The following is a 27,913-nucleotide window of genomic DNA, read 5'->3' as shown; positions in this document are numbered from 1 at the left end:
AAGAGAGCCCCGCACTATCCGGCAGATAAGCACACGTGACGGCACCAAAACATGTGTACCACTCCGTGATGTAAGGACCGAGTAAACATTACGCATACCGAGTGTTTGTACACGAAGAAGTGCTTATTTTTTTTTTTTACCATGTACCAATTTAGACTTGCAGTTACTGTTATGATTGTAATTTTGTTACGTTGGGTGTGTACTTGGAAAGTGTAGATTCTTCAGTGTAAAAATGCTTGCTTTTAGCTGTGTTGCCCAGGTGAACAGATTCCGGGTTTCTCGTCTACCCCACGTAAAAATGTTGGGCATCACACACGTAACTAGACTACAGCAACTTTCCGTGTGTGGAGGACATCCATTATGTGAAACCAACTCTTGTATTATTTCAAATGGCGAGGTTAAAACTAAATTATCAATTACGTCGAGTTTGTCCGCACATCGGATGATATCTGTAAATAAAGGAAATCCGCTGCGTAAACCTGCTCCATTCAAAGCTGAACTTAAGGAAATCATAGCGAAAGTTCGGTCCAAATATAGAGTGAAAGAACTTGTGGACAAAGTTCTTTCGGATGCGAAAGTTAAACTACTGACGACCAAAGCTTTGTCGGATTCCAAAGTTACACTAATTATGACCAATGTTCTGTCGATACCCAAAGTTAAGGAGGTTCGTAACAAGATTAGGTACAATATTTGGAGATACGCTACTTGGTATGAGCGTGTCTCTGGTTTGGATGCTGTTAGGGAGTCCCAGGAGAAAGTAGTGCGGGTAAGTTAATAGTTTTACCCTTTATTAGGCAGGGATGGTGACCAACTGTACCCCCCTCGAATATTATATCCTATTTTGCCTCATTTGAACGATTTCACTGTTTGTGTAAGAAATAGAGATATTTGGTACCAAAATGTGAACGTAGCATACCCCTGACATTTGTAAACCCCAAATGTTCATTGCTACAGCAACAAGTTTTCAATATATCCATATTCTGGGAAAAATCAGAGGTATGACTTGAGATGACCTGACATAGTCACTAATTGAGGCCTCCTAATCATTAACCTGAAGTTAAAATTTGTCGGAAATGTCTAGAAATTGCGAACCATTGATGCTAGCCTCACGAACCATTGGTGCTAGCCCCACAAACCATTTGCGCATGGTTAGGTTAGGCAAACATAGTTAAAATTTGGTGTCGTGGTAGTATCAGGAATATATATATTTGCTTGTGAAACAAGAAATTTCGCGAAAATAGACTGTTTCCATTCCGAAAACTAACCGCCTTATTTTCGCTTATTTTGCAATTTTTAGACGTTTCCAACAAATTTTAACTTCAGATTCATGATTAGGAGGCCTCAATTAGTGAGTATGCCAAATATGAAGAAAACCGGAGAGGGGTCCGGTCATCTCAAGTCGTTCTTTTGCAAGATTTGTGAAGATTATGTTATTTATGAACGTTTCCATTGTGTTTAGCTCACAGAGATGTGTTATTGTGAAGAAAAGTATGTCTGTTACCTTAGTGTAAGACAGAACAACCCCCGAAGGCTTCACACAAGTGAATATAACATATTGGTAAGGGATACTCTTACCATATGTTTTTTTTAATTCCAAACTCAACTAATATCATTTAAGAATGAATTTACAATACCGGACCCCTCCCCGATTTTTGAAACATTTCGCATACTCACTAATTGAGGCCTCCTAATAACGAATTTGAAGTTAAAATTTGGGGGTCATGTGTAGAAATTGCAAAATAAGTTAAATTGGGTGGTCTGTGATCGGAACAGACATGCACAATTGCTCATTATTTACCAGAAGATTTTGTGTTTCCAATACATAAAAAACGAAATATACATTCATGACATTATTATGACCCCAAATTTTAACTATGCTTGCCTAGCCTAACCTTAGCGTGAATGGTTTGGTGAGCTATCCGTCAATGGTTTGTGGGACTACCCGTGCATGGTTTTACGACCCCAAATTTTAACTATGTTTGCCTAACCTTACCGAGAATGGTCAGTGGGGTTATCCGTGAATGGTTTTGCGCTAATTGTTATAACGAACCGATAAAAAAATCTTATTTTCGTAGCAAACGTTTTTCATCGAAGATGCTGTTTTCGTATCCTGCAATTTTACGATTGATGCATTGTTGCCAACGCTAATTGTGATAAACAACTTTTTTACTGTTCTCTTACATGATCCATGCTCTCCAAGTATGAAATCAACAGTGTGGCAATGCTGTAGACAGCGTAACTAATTGCGAATGTCAATTGTTCATATCAACAAATATGGTTTCCATACTTGTATACAGAGAATCATTGGAAGAATAGGAAAGCTTATTTTACAACTTCTACACGTTAATGAACAATTTCTGCACCTCACCCAAACATGTTAAACTCAGATAAATCATCGTGAGTATAAGCAGTAGCATAGAAATTACAGAAGGGTCCGGTATTGTAAGTTGTTGCCATAATTTATCTCTTTCAACATAAGAGAGATACTTTTTTGGGTAAATTTCTCATAAGGGACAGACAGCTGAAATTTGCTAGTTCATTTAATTTGAATATTTATACTTACGTATTCTGCATTGAGAAACATTGCTGAAGGTGGCATTTCGCTCTATTTGCGACATATCGAGTAAGTTTTCTTCGTTTCTTTTTGCCTTTGGTAACACTCAAAATGGCGGTCACAGTTTCACTACCAGACGAAAATATGCATTTCTACTAAAAATTCACCAGGCAATTAACAAGCATCACCACTTATTAAAGGACAAAGTAATGATATCTAGTAATAGAAATTATCCCAATCTGCGATCCAACAACACCAACAGTATCCGAGTACCAAAATGTAACAAGGCAAGATACGGATCAAAATCCCTGTCATCACTGGCAAGTAAAGCGTGGAATCAACTGCCTGTAAATTGCAGAAAGGAGAGAAATTTGGCCACATTTAAACAACAGATTAGGACATTAATTTATGAATACTGACACTGTGCCTATTCTACCTCATTTCTTCCTTCATAAAACGTAGCTGCAAAAAATGTTTATCTTAGTCTATTTCTTATATTTTTCGATTATATAAATTTATAATATTCCATTGTATGTATACTTATAAACAAATAGCATAACTGTATATTAATTCATGTAGGGCAAAAAGCTGTTTTTGTTGTTCGGAATCAATGTAAAAAAAAAATGTAAGCTTAATTGTAACCCTACTTTAATAATAATAAATAATAATAATAATAATAATACTCGGCATGCAGTGTTTCCACCCCACTGCACCCAAAAATACCTACGTAGCCCCACAAACCATTTCCGGTAAGGTTAGGTTAGGTAGGGTCATGTATAGGTTACAATAGTTAAAAATTGGTTTCGAAAAAAATATGCATAGCCCCACTCACCATTCTCGCATAGCCCCACAAACCATTTGCGTACCTTCTTCAGTTACAAGAACATGTTTGGAAACACTGACCGTGATTACATCATCACATACAGGCTACATCCACCTGGAAGTAAATGGATGCAAGAGCTTTCGTGCATCGGTCACACATTTGTATCAAAAAATAGATGATTTACCGGCAAAATTCAATGAACACTTCCCCGAACTTCCAGTCCAAAAATAGTTGAGGGACATTATGATCATATTCCCATATTTTTCAAGTGTCTGCCTAACATGAAAAATTTGACAAGTACATTTCAAATGTGATGTTCATAAGTGAAATACATGTAACCACATACATAAAGCCCAAAACATGTGCAAATGCTAACACTCCTAATCTAACAAATACACTCAAAATGAAATACGCATGTGTACTTTGAATATTTTTTTTTTTACACTGCATGATTGCAGGGGCAACGTGTGTAAGTCCCACTTTTGGACGAAAGCATTTTTTTAGCATTTTTCTTAACATTTATGCCATGACCAGAATTTTACCATGTAAGGTGAAAAATTTTATGGCATTTCTCAAGAATAGGATTCATCCTATTCTGTAGCATAACCAATCAGAGGCGACCTTTAGGTCATGAATGCAGATGGAATGGCAGCTGAGTGAGATGTAAACAATATATCACTTCACATATTTTAAAGTAACTATTCAACCAAAGGGAATAACATTTCATATAAAACGGTATTTGGTACAAATCAATGGCACTGCTTTAATACATACCTTGTAACTCATGTAGTACACAAATGGAAGAATATTTTAATTGTTTCAATTGTGAACACCGTGCACTCACCATAGATGGTGTAACTCGATGTGTCTTTCACGCTGTATGTATTATACATTGTTATCGCAAAAACTAACTGAAATGTTACATGAAATGCTTCCGTGCAAAGTACTACCTGCTATTTTTGGAAGCATTTACATACATACCATTTATGCTAGCAAAACAGCTTCCATCTAAAGCAGGACTAAAGTGCCAGATAAATCACATAACAAACAATTAGGTACTTAAATAATATCACTTGTATGTATACAAAGCCGTCTCTTACAAAACTCTGATAGGTGCTTTTAGGTGGCAATTTTTTCAGCAGTGTTCCTGCATAGAGTCCACACATTCTAGATCTCAGACATTTTTGGAGGTGATGTGATCAGCACCATGCTATGGCCACTTTTACCCCTCTTCCTCCCCAGCACTCATTTATTTGGGGCTGGGTGAGCCCTGGAGCCTCTTTGTGCAGGGATAAGGCTGGAAAAATTCCAACCTTAGATCACTACCCCTGGAAATCGAACCTGGGTCTTCTTTGTGACAGTCAGTCCACCACAGCTCCAGAGAAATTGTGTCATGAACAGTAGTTTTTGTAAATGACTGAGCTCATAAGTCACTACTGTCAGAACATTTCTTTCTCGATGCAGGACTAAGCCAATCGAACAGTCCTTACCTACTTAAATCATGTAAATAGTAAAACTTCAAGCATGTGGGACCATACTCATAAAGCCCAGAGCGCCAAACCGACTCACCTAACCTACTCGTGTAATTATGTAGGGACATTGTACAATTGGAACTTGTGCTCCACATGTTGTCCGTGCTGTGCAATGCACATGTGCGGACGCTTCTCCCAATGTCCGTGGACACCGAGCAAGGTACCTGGTGAAATTTGTTCAAAGGCAGTCATGATACGTTGTTCCAGATGACAAAGATCACAAATTTTCACACCATAGCCTTAACGTGTGCCCTAAGGTAGAAGTCCATTGGCGTTAGGTGTGGTGATCGGGCAGGCCATTCAACTGGCCCACGTTGAGCAATCCATTCCCCAAGAAATTGTTCATCCAGGTACTGACGCACCTGTATGCCATAATGGGGAGGCGCACCATCTTCCGACATCAGAGCTGGCAGTATCTGTTCCTGTAGCATCCCCAGGTATTGTTCCGCATTTAAATTTCCTTGAATGAAAAAAGGACCGATTATCTGTGTTCCCCATATGCCTGGCCACACCATAATTTTGCCTGCACCGGTCATTTTGGAGGGATCTGTCCATGCGGGGTTGTCATGTGACCAATAGTGCATGTTTTGCCTATTCACCTCCCCATTTACATAGAAGTTCGCTTCAGAATGGAGTATCTGCATAGCGGCATTTGGATTTAGCCGTAATTGCATGATAGCCCACTCGCAAAACTGCATGCGCTGATCTGGATCATCCTTGGAGAGGTGTTGCTGCATTTGCACCTTATACGGATGCCACTTGTGCCTCTGTACACTGAACTGTGACTCATAGCACATTGCATTGCTATGTGACGTGTGCTTTGCTGTGGTGACGTTGAGAAGGAGGCCAGCACTGCCGTAGCTATTGCTTCATCCGTGACTGTCCACGGTCGTCCACTACGCGGTCTGTCCAAGACCGTGCCCGTCTCCTCGAATTTGGTTAATACCTGTCCCACTGCAACATGTGACACAGAGTAACGTTCTGGATGACACAGGTGGAAATTGGCAGCCACGGTACGGGCACTTCTCCCACCCCACAGTTTGACGATGTGGATGCGTTCCTCAGTTGTTAACGGCATGGTTCAGCACCTACAACAAACAGGTAAACATCACTTTCAGTTGCCAATAACTTTTCACCAAATGAAGTTACATGAAATCTGATTTCAGATTTGACCTCCTGACGAAATTCTAGCCTATGGTCATGTATCACATGACCCACCTATCATTTTAAATAAAAAAGTTGAATTCAAGATGGTGGAACCAAGATAGCGGCCGTCCCCGTGACATACTCCACAAAGTGTCCCCCTATTCCTATTTTGTATCGCTCATATCAAATTCCATGAAAATACATCACTGCGCATTTTACAAGGGGTGGTAGGGGACTTCTGATACACCCTGTATAATGTATACAGCACAAAAGGCATGTCGAGTTACACCATCTATGGTGAGTGCACGGTGTTCACATATGGAAGAACTACAATATTCTTCCATATGTGTACTGTATACATTATAAAGTATGTATTTACGCAGCACCGTTGATTTGTACTATACCATTTTATAGGAAACAACATTCTTCTCAGTTGAATAGTTATCGTGTTTTTAAAAATTTGAAGTGATACATTGTTTACATCTCACGGGGCCGTCATTGCATCTGCACTCTTGACCTTGATCTACGGAAATAGGATGGATCATGTCCTTGAGAAATGCCATAAAATTTTTCACTTTGCACGGTTGCATTTTGGTCATGACATAAATGTTGAGGAAAATGCTTTCGTCTAAAGCGGGCCTTAGGCTTATATATTTATTGAGAAACTTTCATGTACAGCATGTAGTGGCAGTTTTATGCTGAAATTCTGAATAAAGAAACCAACAAAAGGAACAATAAAATTAACTAAAGTAAATCCAAAAATTGCATGATTTTCATTATTTAGAACCATTTATTTTGATGGAAGACCTATGGTATGTATAAAAAAAATATATCGACACTTAATTGGAATGCATTACATTGTGTGGAAAGTATATAAAAAAATATAATTTTGGACTTCACTGGTAATATGAGAGGACAAAAAAAAGTTATCATTGTCTTACCCATTTTAACATGGAGATGACCATTTTTTATAGTAAAAGTTTTTTTAAACATGTAAATGTAAGGACAGTGATGGTTTGCAGTTACCCATTTGGAGATTCAAGCGTAAAAGTAATGACTTTGCATAAAACATTTTTTTAACCAATGCAACCACCATCAAAATTGTTGAATTGATTCTCTCTGGCTATCTGTATATGAAATGCAATTTGAATACTGAAGCTTATCAAATAATTATGTCAAAATGTCTTGAGAAATAGAATTTGTGTTTGGAGGGTATTGAGTAAGGCATGGGAAATGTTTCTCGTTTGTTCAGGCAGGAGGGGTGGTTCTTACTAAATGTTAAGGCTGGTGAAATATTTTTTAAAGAGCATTACAATTGTGGAGATTTACCCAAAAGTTTGGTAAATATGCGATAATGCCCGGACACCTTTCACTCATTTATTTCCTTAATTTTACCACTGGTACTTACCTATTTTGCCTTGCGGAACATTCTTGAAGGCGAGGTTATGCCTTTTTCCATAAAATACTGTCAACTTTTCATATTACAATTGATTATTTGTTTTACGTGGTCCGCTTCTGTAATAGACAATATGGCGTGCACTCGTAATGGATCATCACGCGTCATGACGTGCCAGCTTGTGTTTTGTCAATTTTCAGTGCGCAAGCAGTGTTTCAAACCTTCATGACGGAAAATTAGGTACTATTTCAATTTTTTTTTCATGTTTACCTCCACAAACCATGCACGTTAGCCCCCAAAACCATACATGGGTAGCCCCACAAACCATTGACATTAGCCCCAAAATCCATCCATGGGTAGCCCCAAAAACCATCCACGGATAGCCCCACAAACCATTCACACAAGGTTAGGTTAGGCCTGTTAGGTTAGGTTCCATTAGCACTCATTTCACCCCTAAATTCATCGCAAAAAGAAAGTGCGGTGAACATAGTTAAAAATAGAAATTTTTGTAAAAAGAAGGCACGTTTGGAAACACTCTCGCCATCTGCATGCACACAATGGAAACAACAGCATAATGTGGATTGGCAATGCCAATTTCTTACGTAAAAAGTGATTAATTCTTGTTTGGCAGCATTAAACCACGAAGTTTTTACTTTCCGTGAAAGAAAATACCTCCAAGAACGTCCAGAATGCTAAAGAAACTCATTTCAGTAAGTACTTTCTCCTGTAAATTTGAAGAAATGCGTCCGGGCGATATCGCATATTTACCATAAGTTCATTTGTATCTTCCAGCTTGAGGATCACTTTGCCAGATGTCAAGAGAAGAGAAGACATGCCCATAAAGAATTGATTGAAGTCAGCAATAAACTGAAGTCTCTGCATAGTGAGATTGAGATGACTGCGAAGGGAGAGGAAAAGAGATTAAAACTGGTGACTAGGGTAAGTTGTGTTTATTCCTGTGTCTTGTAAAAGTGTACGTGTATGTGTGTACACGATACAAATTCAATCTTCCTTCACAAGTTGTTGAACTAAATGCAGAATTTATGTTCAGATTTATGCTCAAAGTGATGGGGGATAAACATTTGAGTGAGCATGGGGAATCTGTAAGAAACTTTTAGGGGTAGTTTTGAGCATGTCTTGATTCAGCATGAAGTTCATATGCTGTACTGGTTCGTTACAAATATATTTGGGTGGATGTAAGGAATTACACATATACCACATCTCTAATGGAGTTAGAATTCTTACTAGAAAGTCTTGGCCACTGGGCATAGATATCAAATTGTTACTCTGCTACTAGTTTTGATTTCACAGAGTTTGTCACAGCACTGGTTTTGTGAGCGTGTATTTTTTTTCTTATGTACGACATATTTGCTAAAGATTCTTCTCATTATGATTATGACATTTCTCTTTCAAATTATATTCATGCTTTTTGAAGTAAGTGCTGCAGTGTTCTAGTCGGGAGGGCGTTTGCCTGCCATGCAGGAGACATGCATAGGGAACTTTATATGGGCATGCCAAATACAAATTTTTGTGTAAAATTTCAATTTCCTTCTCATCATTGGAAGGTAAAGTGTATATATATATCGTAACGCAACTCCCATGCTGCGTTTGGGATCGAACCAAGAACCTCTAGACTTAATTGGGTGATGTAGCTATTCCTCATTCATCTCTCAGATGGTTATCACTCGCTTGGCCTGAATGTGATAAATGCAAGAGGTTACCTTTTAAAGGAATGGCGATAGAAATTAGCTTAGATTAAATATGGGTTTTATACTCTCCATGACTGAACCGATGTGGATTGGTTAAGGAAAGGATATCACTTGCCTTACAAATATATGGAGATTGTTCCTAGCTTGTCCTCTCAACTATCACTTGTCTCTTATCACACACCATCGTCCAATAGTCGTTCCCCACTTTGCTTCTCTCTCACAATCCGTAGTCCTTATTCCCTCTCGTATTCTCGCCAACTGATCACACCTCCTGACAATTCCAACACTCATGCCACATACGACTTCCAAGTCAATCACCCGACCTTTGCCTGATTACTTATTCAGCATTCCTTTCTCTGATACCTGCTATGCTAAGACTTTATACTTCTTGCCCAATACCTTGGGTACGATACGCTCCTCTACCCCCTAAAGAAAATCTTTTGATTTGCACTTAATATGAAAGATTTAAAGTTGCATTCCATATTGATCCTTTCTATGGAGAGATTTTTTTAATTATAAAATATAGTCCCAAAATTATTGGATTAACCTACCATAACCAAAAATATGTAATTTGATTAATATAGTTCTTTAAAAAGAAAAAAAGGAATGGAGAAAAATAACCAATAAACAAACAAAATAAATAAACAAAACTTGTCAGCATATGAAAGGTAAACACTGACATGTGAGTTTGTTTTGCTAACTCGACAATCTGCTCGTGCGCGTATTCATTGAGAGGCTTACGCTACACATCTGAGTTCCAATACTACATGATGACGTAGCGAAGTCCGTGCATAAGCATGCAACACTCTGACACCACGTGAGAAAATTATAAAAGCATTGTTCCACAAAAATGGATCTTGTCAAAATTTATGTCTCAATGACACACTAGCGAAGTAGTGTAATCGATCCTGCAAGCACTGGCACTGTACAACACTGTTATGTATTTGGAAGTTAATATTTACAAAATTAGCAACGTTTGTGATACTCATCCGAGTTACACTTGCACACATATGTCATTATCGACGTAAATTTCACCGTCTCTTACTTTATTGTATCATTTAAATATCGCTGTCGTTTTTATTTATAATATATGTCAACTATCACAATAAATATTTAATTAGAAAATTTGAAGTTAATCAAAATATATACACTGTATCAATAACTGTCCTTGAGTAATAATATATGTACATGAATTTATGTATTTGAAAATAAGAATATAATACTGTTCGATAGATAAAATCACAGCACTAACATTTGTCCATAAAATAATCCTTGAGTTATCCTGATTCTCACAAAAAGTTCAAGTAAAATACCATAATTTTACTCTTGTTATCGTCACTTAATAGTCTTTGCGCATAGCAATGAAGTTTCTTCTTGAACCAAACCACGTATATATGTATATAGTAGTTCCTTGTGGCCGTGAAAAATGTTTTTCACTTTGATGCATTAACTTTGTAGCTACAAATATTGTCATTGATGAAAACGTACAGTAGAGAACTGCATATCGTCGAATTGTGAATGTGAAGTATTTAGTTGTATGTAAATATTCCTTCAAATCGATGTATGTATTATCAGCGTTGAATATCAGGTCTCACTACTACTTGACTTCAGTAGGAGTTAATTAGAATAGAATGAAGGAGATCCGTGTTAAACGATTTGGTGCTTATCAACTGATTTCGCTGAACTGCGTAATTAAAATTGATGCAAGGTCTAATTGTAATTCCTGTTTCCACATGTCGAAAAAATAAAAGAAAAATCTCAGAAATAAAAATCTTGAGAAATTCTCAAAAAAAAAATCGTAGGACAAATAATTCCTCTGCGTCCTTCAGGTGTAATTCGTGTTGATTTCTTATTTCTCCATGGTTTTAGCTGGTGACCATCTCTGGACGTTGACATCTGTGAAAAAGTTGAACTGAGGACTGTTAACATGGTTTCATAATATTGTTAAAATGTTCATTTCACCGTTAAAATTTGAATTATCTGTGAGGCAATTCAGGTAGGTTTTGGAAAGGAAATTTGCTTCATATACCGAACAGGCATTTCCTCCTGATTGTTGGTGTAATGTTGTGTGTGTGAGAGAACTTAATATGTCGGTATGTGTAGAGGTTTTGTTGAGACAAGGGCGCCTCTAAGTCACCCTTATTTTAAAAAATAGTGCTTGTAAATATTACAAGTATGAAAAATCTTGTAGTTGAGGGTTGTTACATTTTAGGAAATGGAATTTGAAAAGGAGTACCGATTCAGTCATAACATTTACTCTTAATATAAATTACCCAAATTCTGATGAATGCCATCCTTTACACACCAAATATAATTAGAATCTTGAAAAGAGAAAAAAAATATAACTACTAATAATTACTGAAAACAAATTGAACTTTACATATGAATAGAATGTAATGCTGTAAATACTCTTAAAGATGTTATGAGTGTATACTGACTGTATACTACTGCAAAATTTAAATTACGTATAATTGATTTCTGAAAATATATGAACTCTTAAATTAACTGAAAATATCTATAAATAACAATTGAATGAAATTAAATACTTCAAATATTACCTAAAAAAAATAATGTGTCGAACGATCGTCCTTCTGTTAGTATAATATTGTTAAAAATAACGTCATTAATAAAGATTAATTGTAAAATATCCTGTGCACTTGCTAATATTGTCCACATAAATTGAAATACGTAAAATAATATTCTAAGAATTCGAAATCTCGTTGTCCATTATTGACTCTTTCCCCCCTAATGATATTGTTATCAGTCTAAGAATATTAAAGATATATATACAATTGTGTATACAAAAAAAATATGGAGACAAATAAATGAAAGTTGACAATAGGTAGTGTTTAACTATATATATATAATCACCTAAAATTAAATGACAAAATGAAAACTTAATTACAATTTATATTCTAAATGTTGCCAGATGAAGAAATATCGTTCCGAACGGACATAAGGTTGCATGTTCTTTTGTATCCTTGAAGTCGGTAGCCTGAGTTGAAAGAATGCTCTGTCGGCAGTTTATTCAGTTCCCCGGCTAATGTGGAATGTGAGATATCTGCTGTTTAATTTGCAACGTGTTGGTTACTTCATGCCAAGAGAGAATGTTGCTCCTGCCGATGTAGGTAGATATCGTTGCCGCAAGAACGAATAGAATGCCTAACTTGCATATTTCTTCAGTTGTTCGGTCTCTCTGAATGTAACTCAAGTTTCCCCATTGCTTAAGGAGGAAGGACATTTCCGTTGCACCCCGGTTGAACTTTATCCTTTTGCTGACAACAGATAATTTACCATGAAGACGTTCGAAGCTGATTTGCGATATCGTTTTCAGAATGTGAAATACATGTGAGGGAAATTTTATGGTAGTGGGATTTTACAATACGGGAAAATATCTTAGGAAGTACTCTAAGCAACTTGATTATAACATTCAATAATTGTAGAGTGATATTTGGAATGAAATATCCCAAATTAGATGGATCAATGTAATGTCTACATGTTTAATGAAAGATACTTTACTTCTTCAAGACTGTCGTAAATATCAAAGAACTCAATATGTTTACTATTCTCTTCGTTATTTTTATTATCTATATTATAATTCTTATTATCGCAATTCTTATTTAGTTATTATTGATCTGTAACTTGTTTAATTGAATAATTTACTGGCTGTATGCCTAGTCAGCTCTTATTATAACTGTTCTCTTTATTTTAACGTTATTTAAATCTTATAAAACTGATAATCTCATATTTCTGTCATTTATTTAGTTATTAAAATTATAAATGTAATTATTACTTAAATTTAACGATTAAAATATTAAAATGTGCAATTGTTTAAACCCTATTTTGACTAACCACGCTAAATCATAGAGAATTTTAATTCTCATTTTCCTTACCGAATGTGTTTAACACATTTTATTCATAAAAAATACTAAAGTCTATTATTGACTTACACTATTTATCTTTTGTAGTTCACAAAAGATTATTTCCATCAGTTCTCTGCAGGCCTACAGAAATCTGAGGAAAATTCCTTGCGCGCAATTTATATTCATCAACATTCCCTTTGTTCACTATCCGTGAATACAATAATATTAATTATTATTATTTTTGCGCGTTACTGTACTTGTTGTTCATTATTATGAAACCTCGATGTCTACGTGTTATAACTAATGATTTTAGTGTGGTAATAACTAGTTTTACACTTCTGTGCAATTATTAAGGGCTAAACAATAATATTTCACATAATTTTAGTGTTTGTTAGTTTAAAAAAAAATATTTGCAAGATGTAAAATTTATTTAGTGCATCAGAGTACTGAAAAGGAAGTCACGTACAGGGTAAAAGGTATGTTCTCAATCATTCACTCCTGACTGTTCCTGTTCTTCAGTCTTATCACCATTTACATTCTCATCGCCGCTACCGTGTTCCGAAGCATAGTATTTCTTCAATCTCTGGACCGAAATTGAGTCGACGATTGTCTGTCCTCGTTTTGTATTATATTCCACTTTGTACACATTGGGATTTTCCTTTGCTATAATTTTACAAGGTCCTTTAAATACTCCCGAGAAGCATTTAGCGGTGTGTACACGATGACTGCCATCGTATACTAGAACCAATTCTCCTGGCGTAAATTCAATGGACTGATGACGTTTATCGTAGTACTTTTTTGCTTGTCGGTGGCGTTTCTGTAAAGACTCATAAGCTGCTGCTCGTGCTTTTTCGAGAATCTTGAATCTCATCTCGTTGTTTACATTCACACTGGGCGTTAAATGTAGTCCGCTCTCCCAGACTAATCTAGGCATAAATCCATGAAGAAGAAAAAATGGACTGTTCTTCAAATTCTCCTGGTAATTAACATTGTACGACCACACGGCCGATTGCAAGTATAAAAGCCAATCTGTGTGTTTTGAGTTCACGAATTTTTTCATAAGTCCCTGTAAAACAGCATGTGATCGTTCCAATAATCCAATTAAATTGTGATTAGCTGCTGGAGCGAATTTCAGATGGATTCCACATTTCTCCGATAGTTCTTTAAATAAACTAGCTGTGAATGAAGTACCTCTGTCTGTATCTAAATGAGAAGGACATCCGTAGCGTAAAATTACATTTTCAAAAAGGAAGTTAGCTGCTGTCTCACTTGAAGTATCTGCTACTGATTGAGCAATTAAAAATCGAGTACCATGATCGATTGCACTTAGTATATATTTATGGCGGAGCAAACCACTTGGTGGATACGGTCCGCTAAAATCTAAAGCGATTCTATCGAATGGTTTCTGTGAGTTGAACGTTAAAAGTTCTCCATATGGTGCTCCTTTTATGCGCTTATTCTGCTGACAAATTACACACTCCTTGACCATTTTCTGAATATGGTTCTTCATGAATGGAAAGTAAATCCTGTCCAGTGCATTCTTGTATGTTTTAGTGAAGCCATAATGTGCTCCTCCAGCTGGTAAACTATGCAATGTCTCAATGACAGTGTTGCGAAGTGACTTCGGTATACATAATAATTTTTTAGTCGTAGCTCCCAGTTTATGTTGTCTATAAAGAAGTCCATTTTCCATAACATAATAGCAAGCTTGCCTCTGCAGAGAGGGGTTGGGTGGGTTGTTGCCCCCCTCGTCTTCTTTTCCTTCCAAAATATTGATGATATTTCCAAAAAAAGAATCCTCTCGTTGGTATATAGCAACATCAATTGTCTCATCTAACAATAACAATGTACGTGGCTCTGGAAGCTCCTCGTCTTCTCCATGTGGATCATGTTATGTTTCTCTGCTGATAGCATCCGCCATATTTTGTGTAGTTTTGCAGTGAATTGGCATAAAATCGAACTCGGCCATCAACGTGTACCATCTAAATAATTTGTTTGAAAGTTGCGTTGAGGAGCGAATGAATGTGATTGCTTGGTTGTCGGTAAATAATTCGAAATGTCTCCCAAGTAAAAAGAATCTGAATGACTTAAATGCGTATATGATTGCCAACAATTCTTGCTCGATGGTTGAAAGTCGAGTTTCATGGTCTTTTAAAACTCTACTGCAATAGGAAATAGGCTGAAAATCACCGTTCGCATTCGGTTGTAAAATCACTGCGCCAATAGCCTTACTGCTTGCATCCGTATATACCCTTACTTCTTTGGATGGATCATATGCCATTAATACAGGAGCTGTAAGTAAAGCTTCTTTTAACCTCTCAAACGCAGTTTGCTGTTCTTCCCCCCAGAGAAATTTCTTCTTTTTTCCTATCAATTTTTGCAAGGGAAGTGCCATCTCGGAATATGATTTTAAAAACTTCCTGACATAAGATGTTAATCCGAGAAATGTGCGAACTTGTTTCACAGTTGTCGGTGTCTTATATTTCTTGATAGAATCAATGATTTTGTCATTGATCCGATAGCCAAATTTTGAAATTTTATGTCCTAAAGCAATAATCTCAGTGTATCCGAAGTGACATTTTTCTATTGCAAGCTTCAATCCCGCGGCCTGTAAACATTGTAACATTTTCTCCAGAGTTACGATCATTTCTTCAAAGGTATTTCCGAAGCAAAATAAATCGTCCACATAATGGGCAAAGTGATTGGGATCCAAATTTGAGCACGCTAGGTTAATGCAACGAGTCATCGCACTTGATGAACTGACGTGGCCCTGTGGCACGACGTTCATTTGATACTGTGACATTCCTGGTATTGTAAATGCTGTATATTTTTTACTGTCCTCGGTGAGAGGAATATTAAAGAATCTGCTCTTCAAGTCTGCCGTACAGTAATATTTCTTGCCCCCATATTGTATAATATTTCATTGATGTTATTCACACCCAGAGCGTCAAATACAGACGAAACATTCAATCTGCGATAATCCTGGCATAATCTATAACCCCCCTTTGCCTTCTTTACAAGGATAACTGGAGAGTTAAAGGGCGATTTTGTAGGAGAAATAACACCTTGCTTTAATAAAGTCTCAATCTGATCTTTAATTTCATCACGAAGGTGAACTGGAATCGGGTAGGATTTTAAGTGAAATTCTGTGTCATCTTTTAGTTGAATTCTATGTTTATAATTCGTGGCTCTACCTATATCATCCTTTGACCACGCAAAAACATGTGGATATTTCATTAAAACAGCCAAAAGTTGCTCCTTTTGCTGGGGTTCTAAATTCGGATTCACATCAAACCGACTAGGGTCCGCCCGTGCGTCACTGACGTTCCCTGACTCTTCCGTCGTGAAAACCTGTGCCTGTTCACCAATTTCATCCTTATTCTCATCATTAGTGTTACTCATGATTGGCCTATCCCATGTTTCAGCTTTCCCGATAATAGTGCCTTTCTTAATTGTAACATTATAATTTAAAGGATTTGTGATCCAAATGAGATTCGAATCCGGATTAATAATTGCTCTGGCAACCATCAATCCCGTTTTCTCTTGAAACTGTAGGTCCGGTTCCAAGAGTGTCCTATCTTTGTCATATGAATTAGCCAATTTCAATGGAATGCACAAATGTGTCCTGGGTTTCACTTTTATCTTTTTAGCAGCTACAAATTCTGGTTGCAAAACATGATGTAACAAATGGGAAACTTTGATTGACACGTCAAAAGCTTTCTTATTCTCATTTTTAATTTGGTTTCTTGGAGGTGTGCCGAATCTATGCAATGTAAGCTTATTTTCCTCAAAATCTAACTTAGCCTTTTGTCCCTTCAAGAAATCATTTCCTAATATAGTAATTTGATTAAAATCCTTAACAATTCTAAATGGATGAACAAATGTTTGGTTATGTATAGAAAATGGTAGTAACACAATTTCCTTGACCGTCAGTTGACTATTGGTGACCCCTCTAATCGCAGTATTTATATTAAATCGCTTGGCATTGACTGGTATGTTCTTATCTCCCGTTACCGAAATTTGACTTCCACTATCCAGGATAAACTGTCGAATTTCCCCATCTACTTTCACATTGATGTAAATCAGATCTTCAGAAGGAAAAGTAGAGACCGTTAAAGTTTTTCCAGAAGGCCTTGCACCTAGGTCCCCGTCATATGCAGGTCTTACTCGTTTAAAATTGCTTCTGTTCTGACGAAAAGTAGAATGATTTGTATTTACAACCTGATTAGTATGGTTATTTGGATCTTCGCGCCAATGTTGTTGCTCCAAAAATGTTTGCGGAGATGAAGATGAAAAGTGCGAACTCTGAAATCGAGGGTTACCGCCATTGCGCCATCGCCCCCGATGCGAGCTTTGCGACTGTGTGTCGAGATTATTATTGTGGTTGTTATGCCAAGTATTTCTATTCTGAGCTCTATGATTACCATTATGATAATAGGTTCTTCTATTGTTTCTATCTCTATGTTCATATTCTCTAACTGGATATGAGAATGATGACTCAGTGAATGAATGTTTTTTCCGATGTTCTGCAAGTGCATTTACTTTAGCCTCAAGATTCTGAAATTGCGAAACTAAATCTGACTCATGAGACTGGAGTCCCGCGTTCGACTGTAATTGATCAAGGTCTTGTTGTAGTGCATTTAATCTTTCCTCGATCTCCCGAGTAGCCTGAGAATAACTTATGTCAACATGATCATTGACCGTGCGCTGCAACGTGATAGCTTGCTGAGTCGGCATGTAGGCTCGACTCGATTCAGAACATGACAGAGCTTTCATTGTCTCACATTCAGTTTCTAGAATTTTACGTTTTTGCACAAGATATTTGAATTGTTCAACATGTTTCAGGTCTCGTAACATTTCATGCACTGAATCATATTCCCTGTTATAAACTTCTTTCATAAAGTTAGGTTGTAAACCCCCTCTTATTTGCTTAATTTGCTCACTAATGTCCATGGCAGGATCTAATTTTAATAACAATAACTGTTTTTCTCTTACATATTTTGAAACAGGTTCATTTTCCTGATGGAAGCGTAATCTGATTTGTTCTTCTAATTGAAAAGTATCCCCCGGTTCCGTAAATTCTTCCACAATTTTAGTTTTTAAAGTTACAAAATCTATATCCTGTGCTTCCTGAGTTCGACTCCAAGTATTGAACCATTCCAATGCTGAATCAGCCAAAAATGCCGGTAGCATTTGCCTTTTCTTTAAGTCATTCCACTCATTAAGAATAGCTAAACTTTCAAATTTGTCAATGAATTTTAATACATCCTCGTGAATGTTACCTTGAAACTGGATAGTTTCGAGAATGTCGGGGTAAATAAATCTAGATTGCGCCATGATTCTATGATTAGCCTATGCGCAGGAAAAATGCTTGATTAGCTTAAAATTAGCACTAAGTTGCTTGTTTTCTTTTCTCATCCCCCGTGGCTTTGACAGGACATTATCAGCAATTCAATTGTTTACTCTCCGGGAAATTTGATAAGTTAGTTCAACAATCGCGTAACAGAGTGACGACAGTACCGAACACATCTTTAAAATATTTAACCAACCTTTATGCAACATCCTAATGTTAATTCTCATCTTTTCACAAGCCAATAGCCGAATAACCTAGTTAAAACTCTACTCTTATTTATTTGCGTAGCATATTGCTAGGCCTACCTTTTGCTTTCTTTTCTTGATCTTTAGTAACAATTGATAATTAATACAACGTGAAGCACTAACAAGTGAAAATTCCGGCGCCATATCTCACGTAAGTAATTTGAAAAGCTAGAAGGCTCTATTATTTTCATCATATTTCGGGATGAAATAGATGAAAATCGCAGTATTTCACGTACTGCAGTGTTTTCTCATCACATTTGAAAAAAAAATGATGAGAAGCCCTAAGCAGACTCCACCACGTAACGCAACTCCCATGCTGCGTTTGGGATCGAACCAAGAACCTCTAGACTTAATTGGGTGATGTAGCTATTCCTCATTCATCTCTCAGATGGTTATCACTCGCTTGGCCTGAATGTGATAAATGCAAGAGGTTCTCTTTTAAAGGAATGGCGATAGAAATTAGCTTAGATTAAATATGGGTTTTATACTCTCCATGACTGAACCGATGTGGATTGGTTAAGGAAAGGATATCACTTGCCTTACAAATATATGGAGATTGTTCCTAGCTTGTCCTCTCAACTATCACTTGTCTCTTATCACACACCATCGTCCAATAGTCGTTCCCCACTTTGCTTCTCTCTCACAATCCGTAGTCCTTACTCCCTCTCGTATTCTCGCCAACTGATCACACCTCCTGACAATTCCAACACTCATGCCACATACGACTTCCAAGTCAATCACCCGACCTTTGCCTGATTACTTATTCAGCATTCCTTTCTCTGATACCTGCTATGCTAAGACTTTATACTTCTTGCCCAATACCTTGGGTACGATACGATATAGTATAGTCTGCTGCCAAATTTTCCAGTAAATAGAAACTAGAACATTGTTGAGACTTTCACATTGACTTAGTTGATACTTCAAAATCTGAAGTCATGTTAAGTCAAACTTCCACATAGGTTTCAATAACAATAGGCAGATCTCATATTACTCAAGACCTGCATGAAGAGACCAACCAAGCTAGCTGAAGTTCTTTTAAAAATAAATCTATGCACTATTTATAAAATTATTATAGCAATCACATGATGGCAATAAAAATTCTGATGTACAGTCTGTATTCACATACGGATCGCCGGACTTCAGATAAAATCTGGATTTCAGACAAAATCTAAATTCCCAATTAAGTCTCCTGAATCTGTTTGCTAAGTCCATTTCCATACTGGGAGAAGTGTAGCAGTTACGTAACTGAAAAGCAATGAGATTTAGTGTTGTGACAAGAGCATTGTGAAGCTACAGCTGTTCTTTGTTTCAGCCAAACATGCCCATATTGTTTGAAGTTGTTTTCAAATTCCTAATCAGCGATAGCTGTTGCCCAAGAGTGGAATTCAACAATTTCGCGCTCAATGCACATGCACCTTCTGACACCAAAACCATATAATCACTTCCACCTGCTTCTTGCCCGGAAGCTCAAATAATGGAATTGTATGCAACACAAAGTGTCATATTTCCTTCTGCTTTCTACCAAATTGTTCTTGCTCTCATATGTCATGTGTACAAACGTTCAGATTGCTGTGAAACTGATACCAACTTTTTGTTAAGCTATGCCAATTGAATCGGCAGGTTTAAGAAGGGAATGAAGACCAAAAAATGGGTGAAGAAAGATATAAAAAGCAGTTCCTAGAGGAAGATAAAGAACCCTGAAATCAACGTACATTGTAAGAAGGAAATGAATCCCTACCCTTATACATTTTGATTTCCCACAAATTTACTTTTTGGACTTATTCCCTTCTTAAACCTGCCGATTCAATTATTGCTGGCCAAAAAAGAAAACATACTTGAGTACTGATAAATGTAATGCAATCAGCTCACTGAAGAAGGGAAAGCCACTGTATTGCTAAGTACATCCGGCTTCTACATAATTTCATTAATAAAATATTAAAAGAGGAAAGTATGGTGGAACTGTTCCACTCCACGAAATGCCATAAAATAGGCTAGAGTGAAAACTTATAGAGGTTGAAAGGAATAAAATTGGTTACATCAGAGAGCAGTTTATCTGAAGGGATGATTTGTTATAATTTTGTATGATCATAGTAAGAATGTTTCATTGTCTTATCACATAATGTTGTGTATTTACTTTTCTCTGAAATGTGCATTTAATTCTTGCTTATATCTATGTATGTAACTTTGTTTCAAGTCCACTTTATTGTGTGACTGCATGTACTGTTGAAAAATACGGAAACCATATTTTTTTCGATAGAGAATCAAACTTACCATCCCATAATTTTAAAGGTGGCAGTGTTTACCCCTCCAGCATCACTGGATGATGACTTGCGTACATGCAATTCATCCAATTTTCATTTCACGGTGACATTTGTTAGTAGCAGTATTGGTGTTCCACTCCCCCTCCCCTTCCCCATGCAGGTAAAATTGGGACTCTTAGGGCTGGTTTTTCAATATCCAGTTATTCTTTCTGTTAACTATCTGCCAGTTGGAGATAATCGCCACTCTTAACCAGCACCAGGTTTTTCAATGTGAAAGTAACTGACAGCAAATCATAACTTTGTACCCCAAAGTGGTATGTTGGTAATGCTGAAGCGTGGAAAAATAGGGAATTGGTCTGTGTGCCATCTGTTAGTATAGTTTCAAACCACGTCAATTGGCACACAGCCTGGCATTTAAATATAGAACTACAAGCGTGCCCCGCTCGAAAGCACGTTATTGCATAGGAAATGAATGAAACAATGGCTGCGTATATCCATTCTGTATGCTTACGAAATAAATTAACGAAAGCAAGCACTACAGATTTGGCTTTCTTATAATAAAGGTCAATTCAATTTCATGTTGGGGAAATGCTATTATGCATGTGCAGATACTTTCTTGTAGAAGAACTCGAAAGTCGATACATTAATAATACCTGTCTGTTGATATAAACACTATTAATATGTAGATATTGTACATTTGACTGCATCCTTTGTACCTCTCTAAGCATGTTTGTTGAGTGAAAAAGAACATGTTAGTGGACATGCTTTTTAGGTCAAGTTCTAAAAATATGAAGATACGAGTAAAAATAATTTTAAAATTTACTGTAATATTTCTCAGAGATCAACATTCAACAATAAAGCATGAATTGAAGGCAACACATGTAATAAATAATTGAAAAAAAAAATCCGTGACCAGGACTCGAACTCGTATTACAAAACACAACATGCTCCGAAAGGTGGTGCCGCTAACCACTGCACCAAATTACCGTTTCGAGACTGTCCGCCTGGTAGACCAGATATCCTGGTCATAAATTCTCCAACAAAACCTCGCCAAGCCAATTCTAGCAACTACGCTGCTTAATTTCCATATTTGTATGGACATTTGTAAGCTCTGTCAAATAAAACAAGTCTTCTTCTATACCAATTTAACAGTTTTATGAATCATATCTTGTGTAATGTGAAAGTGAAGTTGCGAGTGTGGAACTTCGATAGCTGCATGAGGCAGCCATGTTGCGTCGGAACTTCCAGTTAGGCTGGTAACTGCAAGAAGAAATACCAGTAAAGATAATCACCACCAGAGTTCCAGTTACAAGTTAACTGTACATTGAAAAACCGAAATTTTCACAAACTTCCAGTTACGTGCTAACATGAATCTTAACTGTACATTGAAAAACCGGCCCTTAGTAAAATTTAATTGAGAATACTCTAATGTTTATAAGCTGTGATAACATCAGAGAGGTGCAGGCCCTGCTGTAAGTAAGTCCTCACCCCAAACAGACAATAAAAAAAAAATAATGAAATTAACTTAGGAGTTTTAAAGTAACTAACACCTCCCCTCCAAAAAAGAATCCTTCTGTCTAGAATCTCCGCCCTTGATTTTTACTATTTTTATTAGCATTGTCACTACATATATCAGAGAAGTAAACTCTCATTTTTTTTTCCTAAAACTAAATTAAATCCCTTGTAGCAACAGGTCTTCAGGCCCAACATTGTACAGTAGCTGTGGAAATAAAAGTAAATATACTATTTCAGATTAAACTTTCTTTTCATCTACGCTTGTTTAAGAAGGTGTTCATGTTTAATTGACATATTCTGTGAACTTTAATTACTCCCAGTCAGGGGCAGCTCAAGAATATTTTCACCTGACCAAGGTAAATTTTTGGCGGTCCCCCAACTTTCCACCTCCTACTGTATCGAGAGTCGAGGTCATCCCACAAGAGCTTGCGTAATCACCAGACAAAAAGTGATGTTGTGCCGTACTCTTTAAAATATTGCTCATAAGCTCAGGAGAGTATTCACAACTCTCCTGGCTCAAATTGCTCCAACAAAGTGTGGCTTAATGGTTAGTGTTTGTGCAGACAAAAATAAATCCAAAATCTGGATTCCTCCAAATGTAGATAGTATAATTTCCGAATCTGGATTTTAGTTTTCCAGGTTCCGGATATTTTTGGCCATCCCTATATTCACATCCCATCCCCTTCTCAACATTGTTTCCGATCACATAAACCAGGAGTATTTGACTGTAATAAGTAGAAGGTATATGCTAATGAGTAAGGTTAGCCAGAGGAAATATGGTGTATACCGCCATATACCCTTGACTACAGCCCTGCATGTGTAGGAACTTTTATATTATTGCTTTTGAGGCCACACTGGAACATCGACCTGCAATTTTTCAAAAATTTCTCTCCTTTCAAAAAAAATGCTATGATTCTTAAACTGCATCTGTTTAAAGCCCCGTTGACACAGGAGTTCATATTCAACATAACATTACATAACTTTACTTAGCATTGCACAAAGTAATTGAGGGGTCCCAGGTTCAATCCTGGTGGAGGCATGTTGCACAATGGTTCGGATCCTATAAACTGTAGGCCCAATCCCGATCAGTTGGATCATAAAGGTTGACTCAAATAAACTTTCACATTGCTCAATGAGTAAGTACAATTAGTCTCACAAGTGAACACATATTTTCTTTCCCAAAGAACCATAATTTGCCTTGTAATCAAGGGGTCCCGGGTTCGATACCCGGTGGAGGCACAAGTGGTTCGGATCCCACTTTAAACTGTAGGTCCAGTCCCGATTAGCCTTACTGTGCATAAAGTGGACTTAAAACAGCAACTCAAAACCCAAAGAACCATAAGAAATTTTCAAATGGCATGAAGATATATTTTTATAAAACTGTATTTTCCAATTATGTGATTAGTAGGGCCATATATTTATGGTGAATTAAAAAAATCAATATTTTTGGTACAAAACTGCAGACATTTCAGAATCAAAGTAGTATATAAAATGGAATTTTTGTGTTAAAATGGACAATATAATCCTAAATTTGATTAAAAGCTACACTTATTACACAAAATAAGCATTTCCTTTCTGAAAGCATATTTATGTACTTATCAGAGTCCTATGTAGAGAGTCCATTTTTTGTAGGCAAATATTTGCATTAGAATTAACTAATTTTGCATAACTCACAGAATAATGCAGACTTTAGAAAGTGTTGCGTTAGTAAATAAACACTAAATTTCATGTTTGGAGTTCATTTACTGACAAAACATACCTCACACCTTTTAAAAACATGAAAATGAACATTACAGCATGCTATTTCACATTTTGTGTTGCCATTAAAAACGAGATATGCATTTTTAGTAATTAGTGATTCTTTTTGTATTCTTTGTAGGAGCACGAACTGATCAATGAGGAAAAGAAATTGGTGGACAATTTTGTGCTGATTGAGTGGGAGGAAAGAGAAAGCTTTACGGTTCTTTCTGCAGCTCTGAAAGAGAGCCATCAAAAGGAAAAAGCTTATGCTGAGCGTACCAAATATTGGTCCGTAATTGCATCTATATTGGGAACTATAATTGGTGTAATTGGAAGCTCAATTAACAGCCATAAGCGCCTTCGCGAACTACGGCAGATGATCCATGATACGATTGCGAAGTATAAGGTGAACGATGTTGTTGGCAGGATGCCAGAAATACTGACCGAACATGAAAAAGAGCTGTCGTCAACAATAAAGGAGATGAAAGCAATTGCAAGTCAGGAAAATGCTGATTTTGGTAGGTTTAATGAACTGCTAGACAAGTTAGAAAGTAAATTAAATAATCAGATTGAGGCAACAACGCAGTTTTCTCAGAAATGGAACTTGGACCAAATAAAACTCATAGAGGATTATTACAGAAAACAGGAGCAACTTATGAACAGGAGTTTTCAACAATTGGTGTCATTGTACAAGGACAGGGAAAGTGCACCAGCTGAAGCAAGTGAAAACCAACAGCCTGAAAATGTGGAATATTTGGAAAAGCTGGTTACTAAGCATTACAAACTAACACAAGCTATGTTTGTGGTTTCAGTTATTCTTACAGTTATTTCATATCTGAGAAACTCTTAACATGTAACTTTTAGAACTTCTTATGGTAAGTGTAATTTCTTTCTTTTACTGTTTGAAGTGATCACATTAACAATATCAGTTGGCTGTGACTGTTTCCGAGGAAGTGGGTGGTTTAGAAGTAAAAGTGAGAGAGTGAAATTCTACTGGGAAAAGATTGTTACACAATTGACTAACTTTGCTAAGATGCCAAATAGTACATGCAGTGCATATTTGATTGTAATTTTCTGGTGTGTATGTAACAAGTAGTTACCAGTAAATTCACTCAATAATGTGTAATCTGTTCATGTAATACAAAACGTGAGACTTGTCTAGTGAAATCTGCTCAAGAATCTTTCAAGAACCAAAATAATTTATTGGGAGAAAGATGAGATTATATATCACATGAACATCAGATCTATTTAATTATCACTTTGTTGATATTAGGTTCTTGACTTATGTTTACCATTAATTTTCCTCGAGGGTTTTTAGTTTATCATTATTGTTGTTGTTTCTTAGTTTTAATTACATTACATTTTAGAACATTGTAGAGTCATTCCAGGTCAGATCATTCAGCCAAGTTATACATGATCAATTCCACATCAGATTTTGATTTGGATGCAATTTAGTATTTGTCTTCAGACAAATATAATAATTATTTTTTTCATTTTTGGAATGTCAATTCTTGTTTCAAATTTAGGGACCTTGAAATGTCCCTGCCATTTCAATTTCCCATGCAGAATAACATACAGTACTTGTTATTAAATGCTGGGCACATTTCAGGATCAAAAGTGGTATATAAAATGGAATTTTGGTGTTAAAATTGACAATATAAACCTAAATTTTATTAAAAACTACACTTATTACACAAAATAAACATATCCTTTCAAATAGCATATTTATGCACTTATCAGAGCATTATATGTATGTATAAAACTTCTATTTTTTGTATTCCAAAAAATACCCTGTACCAAATTTCATCCAAATCTGAATTTGTAGGGTGACATCCCTGGATGATCTGGCTGCTAGTGATTTGGTAAGTTCATTACAATAATCAATAGCAAGTGATTAGGCAATTAAGAAAGACCCACTTTGTTATTCCAATATATTGTGATGGGGCCACATGTCAGAGTTGGACCTTTTTTTGGCAATTCCTTGCAAATCTCAAGCGAATAACACCCATAAAGTTGATGCAAGAACTGAATTTCCCTCGAAAATTTGATACATTTTCATAGGTGCACGACAGTTCTACATACAAGATTTATCCATTCACTTTAGTTTATTTTGGTGACCATAGCAACCTTCCAAATACGATTTTTTTTACAAGTATGCATGTATGGTAATTTAATAATTAGAAACACCAAGATCTATTGGTTATTTTGAACCCCTGTGTGTTATTTGATAGAAAAATGGTGTGTATTTTAATTCATAATATTGTAATTGTTGTTTCAACAGTTTTATTTTTAATATGTAAACATGAATAATAGTAATCATGTTTTTACACATATAGGTGCTCTTGTTACTGGCAAAGTATCATCTGGCTGTGACCTTGTTTCAGAGGAATTTATTTAGGCTTATAACTTGAGGTACTAATTTTTCTAGAAGTGAACTGTTGCAAAACAAATACAGTTCCACTCATAGTATTAGTCGAGGTTCTAGAATTAAGTAAACAAAACCTACCATCCTGTCAAAACTTGTTACTAAAATCTGTATTAGAGAAATCTTTCCTACAACTTTTTTTTTTAGAAAAAGGAAAGATGTTATCAGAGAAGTCTCAGGTGTCTTATTACAAAATTGCTCAGGTAATTACATGACGGGCAACCTATTTTGTGAATGTATTAAATTTTTTCTTATCTTTACAAATGATTGCCATGATAATTTAGAACATGTCAAGTGTTGTTGTGTGTACAGCAAAGTATGTGATAAATATAATTTATTATACCCTGTATGTGTATTGACCACTCTACAGGGATTTGTGTAAAAGACAAAATACTTGATATGCAAACCAGTGAAGATTATAAATTACTAGTCAAACTGACTGAAGATAAAAGTATGTATACATGTTATTTTTGTAGCTAGGTACATAAAAAGCTAGCTCAAAATTTCCACCCTCTGTTTATTTCGTGGAAACCTGTAAGTTTGTTTCTTATTGTAATAATTCTTAAAGCGTTCTTTCATACTTCTGTTTTGGTGTTTTATGTATTTCTGCACTGTTACTTTGACATGACTCATTTGGCTGTGATAATTTATAGGAATTGATGTAGAAGTAAGGGAGAGAGAGAACGGTTCTTCTGGAAACTAATTGTTATAAAACAATGAAAATGTAATGTTACTGTGAAGTTACAAGTATCAAATTTTAACGCCCCTCATTGCATGTGCAATAGTTAGTATAATTATCTACACAAAAGGTCAGACAAAAATTTGAACCATGCATTTATTTCAGAGAAAAGTTCCAAGTTGAGCTAATGAAAGTATAACAACAAAAGAATAGTATTGTTATTATAAAGCCATTCAATGAGTACCTTTCCTAATCAGAAGAATTGTTGTAGTAAATTGTGGTGCTTTGTTAATCATTTAGCAGGTGGCAATTGAGCCATCTCGTTACTCTTTTTTGTTGTATGCCTTATGCATCACATTCAATTAAACTGTGTTCAAATACCTTGTATTAATTATGTGCAGTTATTGTACATTAATTTACTCTTTGATAAATTGAGTTTAATAAATATAAATTGTTTGTTACAATTCAGATACAAAAAATTACAATTGAATAGTTCCCAGTTTAGGACCAAATAAAGTATTACTTTAATACGTACTGTGTTTTCATTTTAGAATTATTTATCAACTTAAATTCTATGAAAGAAATAGTTGTATAGAGCTCTTGTTTTAACATGAAAGAACAAAATAAGGCTGCAGTGAAATTAGTGCACAAGTTACTAGAATTTTCTTATTC

At 36.1% G+C, this 27,913-nt stretch overlaps 1 protein-coding gene across 1 annotated transcript; it reads left to right on the top strand.

Annotated features, from left to right (window-relative positions):
• The first annotated feature begins 56 nt into the window (after nt 1-56).
• Nucleotides 57-27,743, top strand: LOC145984230 (uncharacterized). The gene is made up of 3 exons (XM_083117803.1): nt 57-766; nt 8,244-8,390; nt 24,277-27,743. The coding sequence occupies exons 1-3, from the start codon at nt 233-235 to the stop codon at nt 24,985-24,987; spliced, it is 1,392 nt and encodes a 463-aa protein (XP_082973929.1). The 5' UTR covers nt 57-232; the 3' UTR covers nt 24,988-27,743.
• Nucleotides 27,744-27,913: the final 170 nt, after the last annotated feature.

This window comes from Lepisma saccharinum, chromosome 2 (genome assembly GCF_977018435.1).
Source record: "Lepisma saccharinum chromosome 2, izLepSacc3.1, whole genome shotgun sequence".
In the NCBI taxonomy this organism is placed as follows: domain Eukaryota; kingdom Metazoa; phylum Arthropoda; class Insecta; order Zygentoma; family Lepismatidae; genus Lepisma; species Lepisma saccharinum.
Note: the sequence above shows the minus strand (reverse complement) of the source record. Positions and strands in the feature narration are given on the sequence as shown.